Source organism: Lontra canadensis, unplaced genomic scaffold (assembly GCF_010015895.1).
Source record: "Lontra canadensis isolate GAN:19392208 unplaced genomic scaffold, GSC_riverotter_1.0 scaffold18, whole genome shotgun sequence".
In the NCBI taxonomy this organism is placed as follows: Eukaryota; Metazoa; Chordata; class Mammalia; order Carnivora; family Mustelidae; genus Lontra; species Lontra canadensis.
This window is the reverse complement of record NW_022631012.1, coordinates 7,693,658-7,707,009: the sequence shown is the minus strand read 5'-3', so window position 1 is coordinate 7,707,009 and position 13,352 is coordinate 7,693,658. Positions and strand designations below refer to the sequence as shown.

General features: G+C 40.1%; 1 protein-coding gene and 1 long non-coding RNA gene across 4 annotated transcripts in view; one reads left to right on the top strand and one right to left on the bottom strand.

Moving 5' to 3' along the window:
- The window catches only part of KLF7 (Kruppel like factor 7), an 86,818-nt gene that overhangs the window by 38,235 nt on the left and 35,231 nt on the right, over window positions 1–13,352 (bottom strand). Inside the window, exon 2 of one of the 3 annotated variants that reach the window (XM_032859965.1) lies at window positions 5,172–5,805. In XM_032859965.1, coding sequence (XP_032715856.1) covers window positions 5,172–5,805 — 634 coding nt within the window. The remainder of the gene's footprint in view (window positions 1–5,171; window positions 5,806–13,352) is intronic. The other 2 variants (XM_032859966.1, XM_032859967.1) reach the window with 2 other exon arrangements.
- Window positions 5,069–12,781, top strand: LOC116869087. Its single transcript, XR_004382958.1, has 3 exons — window positions 5,069–5,178; window positions 7,631–7,682; window positions 12,666–12,781. It is a non-coding gene; the product is annotated as an uncharacterized LOC116869087 (long non-coding RNA).

Sequence of the window (13,352 nt, the reverse complement as noted above, 5' to 3'; positions counted from 1 at the left end):
AGTATAGACATTAAGAGCTCAGACTTGAGGAATACTCTTTGGTTTGAATCCTGGGCCAGCCACCTAGGAGCTGTGTGACATTGGACAAGTTACTTGACCTCTCTGGGCCTTGTTCCTTCTTAACTATAAAATAAGACTAGTACTTATGTCATTAGATTAAAAAGGTTAGTATTTGTAAAAGACTTAGAACAATGCCTAGCACGTAACAACTGCTTTATCTTTGTTGAATAAATAAATTATATTCCAAACTTTAAAGAACTTTCATTATATGCATACAATAAATACTTCTGTTTGTCTTTTCAACATGACACTCATCTTTTTATTTATAATATTTTCAGCTACCTTTTTCATTTGAAAACAAACTATTTCCCTAAATCCGAGTTAAACTTAAAAATGGTAGCACCTTAAGACCTGCCCCACAGCAACATAAACTGTTAAACTGCACCCTTGTGTTATCTTCCCACCTAAAAAGCACCCCTTTACATTCATTGGTACGAAATCCAGAATGCCCTCATCCATACCCATGGATGATGCTAACAGCTACCCCTGTCCATAAAAAGACCCTCCAAGTAGAACATGTGAGAACATGGCCTTTTTTCTCCCTCCTCTGTGACCGATGACCAATGATTTCATTGCTGGCCTTTGTCCTGACTTTATCAACACGACTCACACTGAAAAGTAGAAATATGGACATGGTTTTTATGAATTTCCATATTAGAAAAATCGGCTCAATTAACAAAAAGTGCCATTTTAATCACAGGTTTTTTTTTCTTCTTAGAAGTGATCAAGAAGAAATGTGGAAAACACTTCTTTTTCTTTTTATGTAGAAACTACTAACAGTTCAATAAATTGACTTTTGCTGAACACGAGCATATTAAAGTGATTTTTTAAAAATTAAAAGTGAAGGTTTCCTTTGCATCAAAATATAAGGATTTTTTAGCTGACTCAAAGAAGATGAATAAACCTGTGATAATAATGATTCAATTATCGAGCAAGAAAAATATGTTACACAAAGACCAGAAAACAGAGAGGGAAAGAAAGGTCTGTAATGGTTTGGCTGCTAAAGGACATTTTTACACACATGCCAGCACTAAGTGCTCTTCGCAATGAATAAACCATATGTCCATTTTTATATGCTTCCTTTCACTAAGATCCTGTGACTTCACAATATTCCCTTTGTCCCACTCCCTGCCTTGTCTTCCCCCTCCTTTGGTTCCCCCATCCCCAACTTCACCTCCTTGGGCAAACAGTATTTGTGCCCTAGCTACCTACTTGAACATCTGCTACCTTAAAAAAAAAAAAAAAAAAAAAAAAAAAAATCACCTCATTGCCTAACATCCTCCAGGGCAAAAAGTTTGAAGGATTCAGCATCCTCAAAAGAACAGCCACAGAAGGAAAAAAAAAAAAAAAAAAAAAAAAAAAAAAAGGCATATATTTTCCAGCTCAGTAAATTCTATCTATATAAAGATTAAATGAATAACATTTTAAAAATTCTTCGGTGCAAGCAAATCCATGTTACCAAGAATGTATTGTCTTTCTTATGCATAGAGGGAGACCCACACATTTTATTTTATTTCACTTTTGCAACTGTGTCTCCTTTTCAACATATTACCATATAGAAGAGATACAGCATATATATGACTCTGGAGAAAAGAATGCCAATATTTTCCCTCTTTTTACCCAACGGTTTTCTCTTCTTCGACTTTTTTTTTTTTTTTCCCCTGTCCCCAAACACTTCCCCAACTGAAAGATAAATAAGTATTTCCACTGAATTAAAGTGAGCCCGGTGTTAAAATAGCTTGCCCAGATCCAACCAGAGCCCATTTTTTTAAACTCCATTTCAGCATTTGGTGGGCAGCTCTGCCCCTCCACTCGCTTATATCAGCCACTCCCCCTACCAGAATTCCCATCGCCATATACCTTTGCCCGCAAGCTTTTACTAGTCCATTGCCTTTATATGTTTGCACTTAATTTGATTCCATCCTTCATGCTTTTTTCATTATTCTTAGTTCATCCACACCACATAAATTATCACCTTTGGTTTCAGTTCCCCATGTGCCCCATTCACACCAATTCCAAATAAATACTTCTGATCCTCATCCATTTAATCCAAATTAATTCATATTCCCTCTCCCCATCCTCCATCCTTACCTCTAGCTCCCCTCCTGTTTCTTCTTCTTATAGCACCTACTTTTCCTTCCATGCTGATCTCTGAGCAAGGTTTTACAGGCAAAATGCTTCTGGAGGATGCAAGATGATTGCTTTCTGTATTGTTTTGGGAAAGCTAAGGTCTACAGCGCTGCCACCTTCAATGAGCCAATGCCTGCACGTCCACTTGCACTCTACAGCTGGTGTCCCTGAGCACCATACCCTCCACACAGAGAGAGGAAAAAGCTCGTCGCTTTTTGATGGTATTTAACTTTGGCTAACTGCCTTATTTCTCATTTATGTAGAGCTGTTTTTTCACACAATCATCACTAATCAATATCAACAGCTATCGTAATAACTACAACCAACTCCACTACTATCTTCAATGAGCTCTTAAGATGTGCCAAGTATTTTACATATATTGATTCATTTAGTCTTCAAAACAATCTAGGTTATAGATAAAATTATCCCTATATTTTACAAATGACTAAGCTGAGACTCAGGGAAGATAAATCACTTAACCAGGTCACAAAAAGAGCCAGAACTCAGACCCAAATCCACCTACAACAAAGCCCCCACTCTTAACCACTCTGCAACTCTGCCTTTCAGTAAGGCAGGGTGCCTCCTTGAGTATATTCCCCATGGGGAGGAGTCTTTCCGCATCAGTCCACCATAGGGCAAGTGGTTGCAGGTGCTGGGGAACATAATGAGCTCCACCTTGATAATCACTCTGAGTAGACAATGCCCAAAAAACAAAGCACCAAATAAGGCATCCCTCCTAAAGAGGTCTCCTTCTGACACATCTGTTGGGAGAAGGGGATAGGAAAAAAGAAAAATGCTCCGGACTCCCCCTTGAAAAATAGAATCTTGCTTCCCCAGAGCTGTCCAGCCTTCCTACAAGACAGGATGTAGCCTGTCTTCAGGTCAGTAATTCAGAAACGTGTCATAATCATGACTTCCATGTCCCCAACAAAGCTCAACATTCTTGCCTCATTCCGCTTTCTCTGGTTTCCTGGGGAGACCGGGAAGTGAGTCACCATCAAAGCCTGGGAGCACTGCAATGTCTTGTCATGACTTTCCTCACTGACTTGAGAAAGAAATATAAATTAAAAAAAAGTCCTTCAGGACAATGTCAGAAAGGAAAAAAAGCTGACCTGAGCAGGAAGCGTCAGCCTTGGTGTCTGTGGAGTGGAGCACTCAGACTCTTGGGAAACCCTAACTGGGACTCTCCACTTGAGCCACAGGGTTCAAAAGTCATGTTAGGAGACCTTCCCATGAACCAAGCAAGGCCTAAACAGGAAGTTAAGTGCAGAACTGGAGCACCTGCCCAAGTCCTGTGTAGCAGGGAAGCAGTGTGTTCTCGTCCTCCCATGCACGGGACTGATTCTGAGGTTCGAAATAGTGATTTCTTCCAGACACATATTACACATCTGACTTTAGGAAAGTGCTTCTGTACTGCACAGAGATATTTCATGCTCCCACAACCCAGAGCATTAGAGCTGAGAGGGACCTTAAGCTAGTCCATTTGATGGATCTAGAAAATGAGGCCCAGTGAGATAAAGGGACACCCTCAAGGTCACAGAGCTAGTTAGCGGCAGAGTTAGAATTAGAACCCAGGTTCTTCTGCTTTTCCAGGCAATGAGCTTCGCACTGCACATTTCCTTGGTTGGCACAGACCGCAACTCACCACAGAGCACCAGGAAGACCAGCCTCGAGACCACAACTCCCACCAGCCACTTCTCCCGGCTCAAACCCAATCACCCGTTTCTTCCCAACTGCACTCTTACTCTGCTGCTCCTACTTTCGGAGCTCTTCCCTAATTCGGCTGTCCTGTGCAAGCAGGATGCAAAACCATACAGGCGACACAGCCGGGACCCATTTAAAACTCACCAATGACAGTAATTGCTCCTAGGATGCTAACACCAAGAAGAAACACCAGCCCTAAGCTTGTATCTCAGAGCACAGAACAAAGACCAGTTTCAAGGAAAATGTCAACCTCACTCTTTTCTCTATAAACCCCATTCTTTTTTTTTTTTTTTTTTAAAGATTTTATTTATTTGTCAGAGAGAGAGATGGAGAGAGAGCAAGCACAGGCAGACAGAATGGCAGGCAGAGGCAGAGGGAGAAGCAGGCTCCCCGCCGAGCAAGGAGCCCGATGCGGGACTCGATCCCAGGACGCCGGGATCACGACCCGAGCCGAAGGCAGCTGCCCAACCAACCGAGCCACCCAGGCGTCCCTATAAACCCCATTCTTCCAGATTACCCCATTGCTCCAATGATCAATACGATCCCAGGGAATCACCGCAGAAGTCCTGAGGAAAATGTACAGTCCCCGTCGGTCCCCACTCTCCCTTACCACACACATAGCAGTGTAATCACTTTAGCAACTTCTCAGTAACAAGCTCATTAAAAAGCAATTCTGCCATCTCTCCATAAAGCACGCGCCAGAGAACAATGCAAAAGAGGAGATGCCAATTAATTATAGAATGATCACATCTAATGAACTCTGAAACCCTCCTGCTGTTGGTGACTTTGATGAAAAATCAGGGATGCTGGGAAAACAGTGAATAGGGACGCCCCGACTACCTTGTTTAACTGTGAGTTCTTTCAAATGTGCCTCCTCAGATTCCAGGGCTGCTCAAAACTGCAGAGCTACACTCATAAAACAATGGAAAGTGTCAGGGAGGTGACAAGTGTGTGTACGGTGTATGGCTGTGAGTCGCACCGCCAGAGCCCCATTCAGGCCTCTTTGCAACTGCGTGCTCTGACCCCGTGGCTGGTCTTGCCTCTGAAAGGATCACACAGCCAGCGAGCGACAAGCCCATGGCCTGTGCCAGGACATCTGCAGAGCTCAAGGTCACATGCGTCACTCTGCTGCCCCGCCCCAGCCCTCCCGCTTGGCTGCCACCTTCAAGTCAGCACAGTGCCACTCCTCAGGACACGGGACACGGGAGCCCGTCCCACCGAGAGGCTAAGGGAGGAAGGAGAAGAAGAAGAAACCACGTGCGGCCAACTTGTACCACTACCTGTGTGAGTCCTCTGGTGGGCCTTTAGGTGGGAGCTTTTTGTATAAACTTTCCGGCACCCGTTAAACTGACAGCGGTGAACCCTCTTCTTGTTTTCAGGGCATGCCTCGGCCCCCACCCCTCCTTGCTCACTGTCGCTCTGTCCGCTTTTAACTGTCCCAGCTGCCGCCACAGCCGCCGCTGCTGTTGCCACCCCTCCCACCTTGACCGAGCCGAGTGCAGCCTTCTTGGCCACCAGTTTCAACGTCACCGTGCCATCCACGGCTGAGAGAGTCTGTGAGGTTTTGACCAGATGGCGGCTGAGCTCAGGGGACGATGGGGGCGTTAATGAGGTCACTGCGTTGAGCTGGGCCTGGTTGACGGCTGTGTAGCTGTCGAGAGAAGAGCTGGTTGGCTGGAGGCTGAGGCAGGTCTCAGATAGCAACTTGTCCCGAGAGAGTAGAATGTCCACTGCCGAGCTCTTCTCACAGATGGTGGCTTCCACAGGGAGGAGCAGCGGGTCCAAGCGCCGGAAGCTTTCCTCTATGCACGGGGGTGGAGAAGCATGGAGGAAACAGTCCAAATCCTCACCGAAGGTCTCCGAGATCCTCCTAGGCTCCGTCTGTAGGTAGCGTTCCAATTCAAGGCATGTCTGCAGAGGGGAAAGAGGGAGGGAAAGAAACAGCCATCAGAGGCAAAGAACACCACCAGGCCACATGTTGACAGGCAGAGCAGTAAGAGACAAAAGGAATGGTTTTGTGGCTGGAATCTGAAATTCTCTTGTTAAAGGTCTGACCTTGTTATTTAGTCCCTGAATTCTTCTGAAGGGTTCATAAGGGTCACATCATTCAAGTTTAATGAAGGGGAACTAGAGGCCCAGAAGGTCTGTCTCACACCATCAAGATCCCAGAGGACATTCAATGATAAAATGGCCTCTTGCTCCACAACCCAAGTCAGCAGGTGAGATGCTCCAAGCATTGCTAGGAGTTCCACGTAACCAAGAAGCAAATAGAATCAAGGAGTCTTCTAACCAAAACAAGACTTCCCATAGTCCAACTTAATTTTCAAATAGACTTGAGCAAGTCGCAAAAATCAATTTTCTGACTTGCTCAAAAAGATAAATCATACCCACCCCAGCTACAAGGTGACCTCAGTCACAATCAGCCAAGAGCAAGCCCTGCCTTGGATTCCCTAACCAGCGGGAATGGATACTGTTCTAAAGAATGCCTCTCACAGCACCTCTGATATGCAAGACAAAACTCCCATTGTTTACAGCAAGTTATTCAAAATACAATTGCTACCTGCTTTGTGGCAAGGAGCAGAAGTAAGTCCAGTTACAATGGTTTAGCATCTGTATGTGATAAAAATAAGTTCAAACACAGCTACTTGACTTGCTAAAGATAGGACCCAATATATTTCAACATAAAGCTTTCACCTGGTAAAGAAATCGAGAAAAAGAACTGAAAAGTTCAGAGCTGGAACACATCTTCATCCATGGTAGTCTTTGTAACATGGTGGAAGCGCTCTTAAGGCAAAAGTGGGTATTTAAGTTTATACTTGAAAAGCTCTCCACAGTTAAGAATCCTGCCTTTCCAGAACTTTGTATAAAACCATGGTGCTAACCTGCACCAACAGCTCAATTTGCTCTGGCTTCTGGACTTCAACAAAGAAACACTGATGGCAAATTTAGAATGAGACTAGCTCCTTCTTTACTGCCTCCCTAGTAGAGCATCTTTGATTTCAACCAATGTTTGGATCTTAGGCTTTTATTCTGTTAAGAATATATTTTAATGATATACCTAGTTGTGTTGTATCTGTTAAAGATTTTAGTTTGGTGACATTTCAAAAGGTTGTTTTTGTCTTCTCTTTCTTATCCCATTTATTTATTCTCCCATAAATTTCTCCATTAGGAGATGCACTAGCAATGGGGCTTACAATTTCCCAGATATAGAATCATAGAACCATGGAGTTTCAGAGCTGTTTGTCTAGATTTTATGTAGATTGTGCTTCTCTAACACGTTCACATGCCAGCATTTTACCTGTTTTTCTCAGACTGCATGTGATAGCCATTCCATGCTCATTACTTTGATAAGATTCTAGCTGCCTACCTAAGGTTAGCATTTAACCTCTAGGCCAGAATCCATTGATGGTCACTGCCTTTGGTATCCTCTGCCAGCTTGCCCTTCATGGCTACCAAACCCCACCTGTATCCTTATGACATCAAGGGCCCACCTCTTCCCACCCTGCGTGTCTCACTCCACTCTTGTTCTCTGAATAACTCAAACTCTACATGCAAAGTTCTTTCCTATTTGCCAAAGTATCCAACACCACCTTATATACTTTGACCTTCAAAATCTTTAAATTATTGCTTATATTCTTCCACTGGTTATATATTTGTCTTATGTCTTCTGTTTATTTTTTGTTATTGTTATTTTTTATTGAGGTATAATTGACCTATAAAATTATATTCATTTCAGGTGTACAACATAACGATTCCATATTTGTATACACTTCGAAAGGATCACCACAGTAAGTCTAGTTACCAGAAGACTGGTTTTTAATCAGCCTTATGGTAAAACTCTGCATTAAGAATAAGAAAACCAGATTTTTAACTATGAATCAACTTTGGGTTTCACCTTTGACTTTTAATAGCATAAACCAATGAATGATTCTAATCTTCATTCAACACTCATGGCATATGTTTTTGTTCAACTACTGTGTCCACAGCAAAGTGAAAGGTTTTCTGTGTGTTGGAAGGAGAATATATTAATAGATCCATGTGATGTAGGTGCAGGATAAATAATTACAAGCTAAAAATGACATGAATTTACAAAGCAAAGTGATACCAAATAAAATACTATAAAGTGTGTTGATAAGTTCTTAGGGGATGAGTGGGCAAGGAGGTCTACACTCTATAATATGAAGGCATTCATCAAGGAAAGCTTATTGGAAAAGTCAGTTTTGATTCTATTTTATGTATTGATTAAATAATAGCTCTGACTGAGTAGCTTCCCACCACTTTATATATGAAACCAATACTACTGAATTCTCAGGTTTAGAAATTTACATTATCCTCAATTGCCCCTTTCTGAATTCCATGTCTCAAAAATTTTCCCTTTCCTTTTTCCATCTCATTGCTAGAAATTGTCATTTACTTCTCTCCAATACTGAAACCCTCGGGTTTAGCTCCAGTCAATTCACTTCTGAATTATGAGATCTTACTCCTAAAACCTCCATTAAAGCTTCCTTTCCTTTTTAAAACCCTCACCTACCAAGCACAGTGTCTGGCACCCAACAGATACATATATCTATCAGACAAAGATAAAATCAACTTTATATTATTACTTTGATTATTTTAACTCCTCCATTCCATGAAAGTCATCTCCTGACTCCCTAATCTGGATGATGCTTAGGCTAGCAATCTTAGAAATGACCACTAATAAATGTCTTCTGGAACACAACTGTAATCCTTCTTTAGCTTTGTCCAACCAGATTTTTGAGACATGGATAAGTTTCAGGTAAAAATCAGCTGAATCATGGGTTATAAGTTGTCCTTGAGGCAGTTCCCTGCCTCACACGCAAAGACTATTTCACAACCTAGTCACCACTGTCTTTCGATAGTTTTTGTATGTCATGTCTTCTTACATACTTTCTAGCTCAAAGATTTGAAAGCCACTGAGAAATTGTTGTGATCGTTAAGAAGCTCAGATCTCTTCATATTCAGAGTTCTGGGAAACAGATTCTAAACACATTTACATACTTTTCTGGTAAGGTTAAAAAATAATCTACCCAGTATGTCCTAGTTTAAATCCCAGGAGCACACAGGTCACAATAATGATCTAAAGATAGAGACACATCTACTAAAATGTGGAAAATGCTGGACCACTTAAGAGGAGCTATCACTTGCAACCCTAATACAGGGCATTCTTATTCTATCTGAGAATGAGAGAGGTACGAGTACCCATCAGGATGGACTGGATAGCCCTATGAAATCATTTTGAAATGGTTTTTGTCTTGAGAAATCCACTTCTTATAATATTCTACTTAGATGAGAAGATTTTGTGAACCAGAAACTCATCAGAAGTGCTGGAAATTAAAATGTCAAGAATGAAGAGAATTTTCATGTTAGATTATTTCTAAGCCAAAGAGAAAGTTTACCCCCAATGTTTTTCTTTAATGAATACAAAGGACTTCCGTAAGAAATGTCTATAATGTTTAATTAAAATCTGAGGTATTTACTCATAGATATTAATACATACATGCAGAGAGGTATATATAGAAATAAATGTGTCTATGTATCTATGAGTATACATACATATACTTCCTAGCTCTGTCTTTACGAAAAGTCTACAGGAAAGACACCCCAATAGCACCAGTAAGCACACCTAGTATACAGATCTTGGTTGCTAAATGTCATTATACAAAGGATAATGGTAATAAAAGGACAAAGGGAAACCAGGGCACCTTGGAGAAATAGTTGATTCGAAGTCTGGGTCAAAGAAAATATAAGATGAGTCTAGAATACCTTCTGGTACTAGAAGGTAAGAAGTGTTCATAAAGAGACAGAGCTATGTCATAAAAAACCTCAGAAGCCAATTTGAAGGAGCTCTTAATAACCAAATCTGGACAATATGAGCAACAGAAATGAATAGTGATGATGGGATTTTAATACATGGAATAAAATTAATATCTATAAATCCACAGTGATATAAATAAATAGTTGAATCAATAAACAATTGGAGATGGTTAGCTTCTCCTTACAGTGAAATTATAATTAATAAACATAGAAAGGATGATGGAAATAGAAAATCACCATTAGGCAAACAAAAAATAACAATGACTACAGGCAAGAAACACCAATGGATGCTAAAATTAATACAGGAGAGTATAATGAAAAACAAGATATTTGCCTAGTCTCAAATCATCCCCCTTAGCAAAATATTAGTTAACTACAAAGACAAAAATAATAATTTTACAGTGAAGAAGCCTAGAGTACCACTTTAAATATCTGATCAAAGTTAGTAGCACCCATGATAAGGCATACTGATATCATGTAACCTGCTATGAAGGCTGAAAAGGGTACAAAATTATTCTACACCATTCCTGTCCAAAATACATTACCTCAATGTAATCATGAGAAAACATTAGAACAATCCAAATGGAGGACCATTGTACAAAATAACTGGCTAGTATTCTTTAAAAATATCAAGATCATGGGGGCAACAGGGTGGCACAGTCAGTTAAACATCTGACTCTTGGTTTCAGTTCAGGTCATAATCTCAGGATCATGAGATCAAGCCCTGCACTGGGCTCCGTGCTCAGTGTGGAGTCTGCCTGAGATTCTCTCTCCTTCTCCCTCTGTCCCTCCTACTTGTGTACTCTCTCTCTCTCTCTCTCTCTCTAAAAATAAATAAATCTTTGAAAACAAATACCAAGATCATGTAGAACAAAGGAGACTGTACAGAAGACATTAAGAAGCTGTCCCAGATCAGAGGAGACTAAGGAGATATGATAACTAAATGCAATTGATTTTGAAGAGAAAAAAGACATTGATGGGAAAAATAATTTAATACAAATAAAGTGTGCAGATTAATTAATAGTGTTGTGTCAATATTAATTTCCTGGTTCTGATCATTGTATTATGGTCACATAACATTAAGGGAAACTGGGCAAAGTGTATACAGGAACTCTATGTACAATTTTTGCAACTTTTTTGTAAGTCCAAATAATTTTGAGAGAGAGAGAAGAAAAAGAAGAAGAAACAACCATTAGCAAAATAGGAGTGTCTCCAGATTGTAGATTTGCATTTAAAGTTCAACTATTTGTTTATGTACCAGAACCAGAGATTTACTCTGTCCCAATGATACTCTAACCAGCAAACTCCAACTCAGGAGTCCATGGATGTCAATTTAATTACATAAATTACGCCTTGCCAATACTTCACCTTGGAGATACAAGGTTTCCCTTGACCTGACCTAACAATACAACTTAAGACTTGAGGGATCAGCCACTGGAGCAACCTCCATCCCCTCAAACATCCACTACAGTCAGCAACAGGAAGGAAATGTGCCCAACTGCAAAGTGATTTTCTTAATATTTTTAAGGTACATATGAGCTTTGTGAAGACTCTCCAACATCTCAACTTTGAGTGTGGCTTATTCTCCTAGTTACCTAAGAAGTTTTCACTTGAAATTGGTTTTGAAATGATCATCCTACAATCTTTTTTAATACTCTCTCCATTTTGTTCATATTACTTCTTGGAACATGTTTATTAAAAGTGACAATATGGGATGCCTGGGTGGCTCAGTTGGTTAAGCGTCTGCTTTTGGCTCAGGTCATGATCCCAGAGTCGGGGGATCGAGTCCCACATTGGCTTCCGTGCTCAGCAGAGAGCCCGCTTCTCCCTCCACTTGGACTCTCCCTGCTTGTGCTCGCTCTCTCCCTCTTTAACAAATTTATTTATTTTATTTATTTATAAAATCTTTTTTAAAAAATATTTAAAAACTCAAAAAAAAGTGATAATCTAAGACCTAGTTAGAAAATAAAAAAAACTCAAACCTATTACTGCCATGCCTACTACTTCTGTGACAGGCTCCAGAGGCAGAAATTGACAGAGAACAGGATAACCCAAGTCTCGTAGCACAAATTAAGATCACCAAAATCTCCCCCATTGTTGGCAAGAGGTAGTTACTTTCATGGGATCAAAAAATAACAAGAAATTTGGCCATATATGGGCATGATGATGCCAAGGTTACCAAATGGTTTTCATTAAACCTGTTCTTCTCTCTTCATAAATTAGATTAAATTTGCCATTCAGGACTGCAAACATCTCCAGTCACTTTTGCCATTTCCCCCACAACTCTCTCCTAAAGGTTTCCTTTACCCATTCTTCCACTCTTTACTTTCCCTCATGTTCATATGCTTCACACAATCTTTCAACTTCCCTCCCACTAATCATTGTTTCATTCAGAGTTCAACATAAAGTCTATTTGCTTTAGGAAGTCTAGGGAAAAAATGGAGTTAAGAAAATATGCTGACTGCCAAGTGTTGAAAGACACACCACCTCAATCCTGGACACAACTAAACAATGTCTCCAAAATGAATCTATGAGTCCATAGATTGGTGGTATGCCTGGTTTATTAAGATTATAATCTCCTTGTGGTTTTAGTAGCATTTTCCTAATAACTAGTGATGTTGAATATCTTCTCATGTACCTGTTCACCTATTCAAGTCCTTTGCTCATTTTTTAACTGGGTCATTTGTTTCCTTGCTATTGAGTTATGAGTTCTTTATGCATCTGGGGAATTAACTCCTTATCAGATACATGGTTTGCAATTACTTCCCCCCACCACCAGTTTTCTTTTCACTTTGTTGATGATTCTTTTGCTTTTTAGTTTGACGTAGTCCCACTTGTTTATTTTTTATTTCGTTGCTTCTGCTGTAGGTGTCATATCCAAAAAAATCATTACCAAGACCCCGGTCAAGGAGTTTTATTCCTATGTTTCCTTCTAGAATGGTCATCACCAAAAGACAGGAGATATCAAATGCTGGCATGGATGCAGAGAAAAGGGAACCCTTGTGCACTGTTGGTGCATTGTAAATTGGTGCAGCCACTATAAAAAACAGTACGGAGGAGCCTCAAAAAATTAAAAATAGAACTACCATATGATCCAGCAATTCCATTTCTGGGAATATATCCAAAGGAAACAAAAACACTAAGTCAAAAAGATATCTGCACCCCCATGTTCATAGCAGCATTCTTTATAATAGCTGAGACATGGAAACAACCTAAGTGTCCACTATTAGATGAATGGATAAAGTTGTAGAATATATATACAATGGATTATTATTTAGCCATTAATAAAAGACAAGGAAACCCTACTATTTGTGACAACATGGGTGGACCTTGAAAGAATTATGCTTAGTGAAATAAGTCAGACAGAGGAAGAAATATGTTGTATGATCTCACTTATATGTGGAATATAAAAACAAACAAAAACAAAAACAAACTCATAGAAAAAGTGATCAAACTTGTTACCAGAGGTGGAGGAGGCGTGGGAGAAGAGGATATTGGAAAAGGTGGTCAAAAGGTTTTAAGATACATAAGAACTAGAAATAAAATGTACAACATGATGACTACAGCTAATACTGCTGTGTGATAATAAGAAAAGTTAAGAGAGTACATCTTAAAGATTCTCA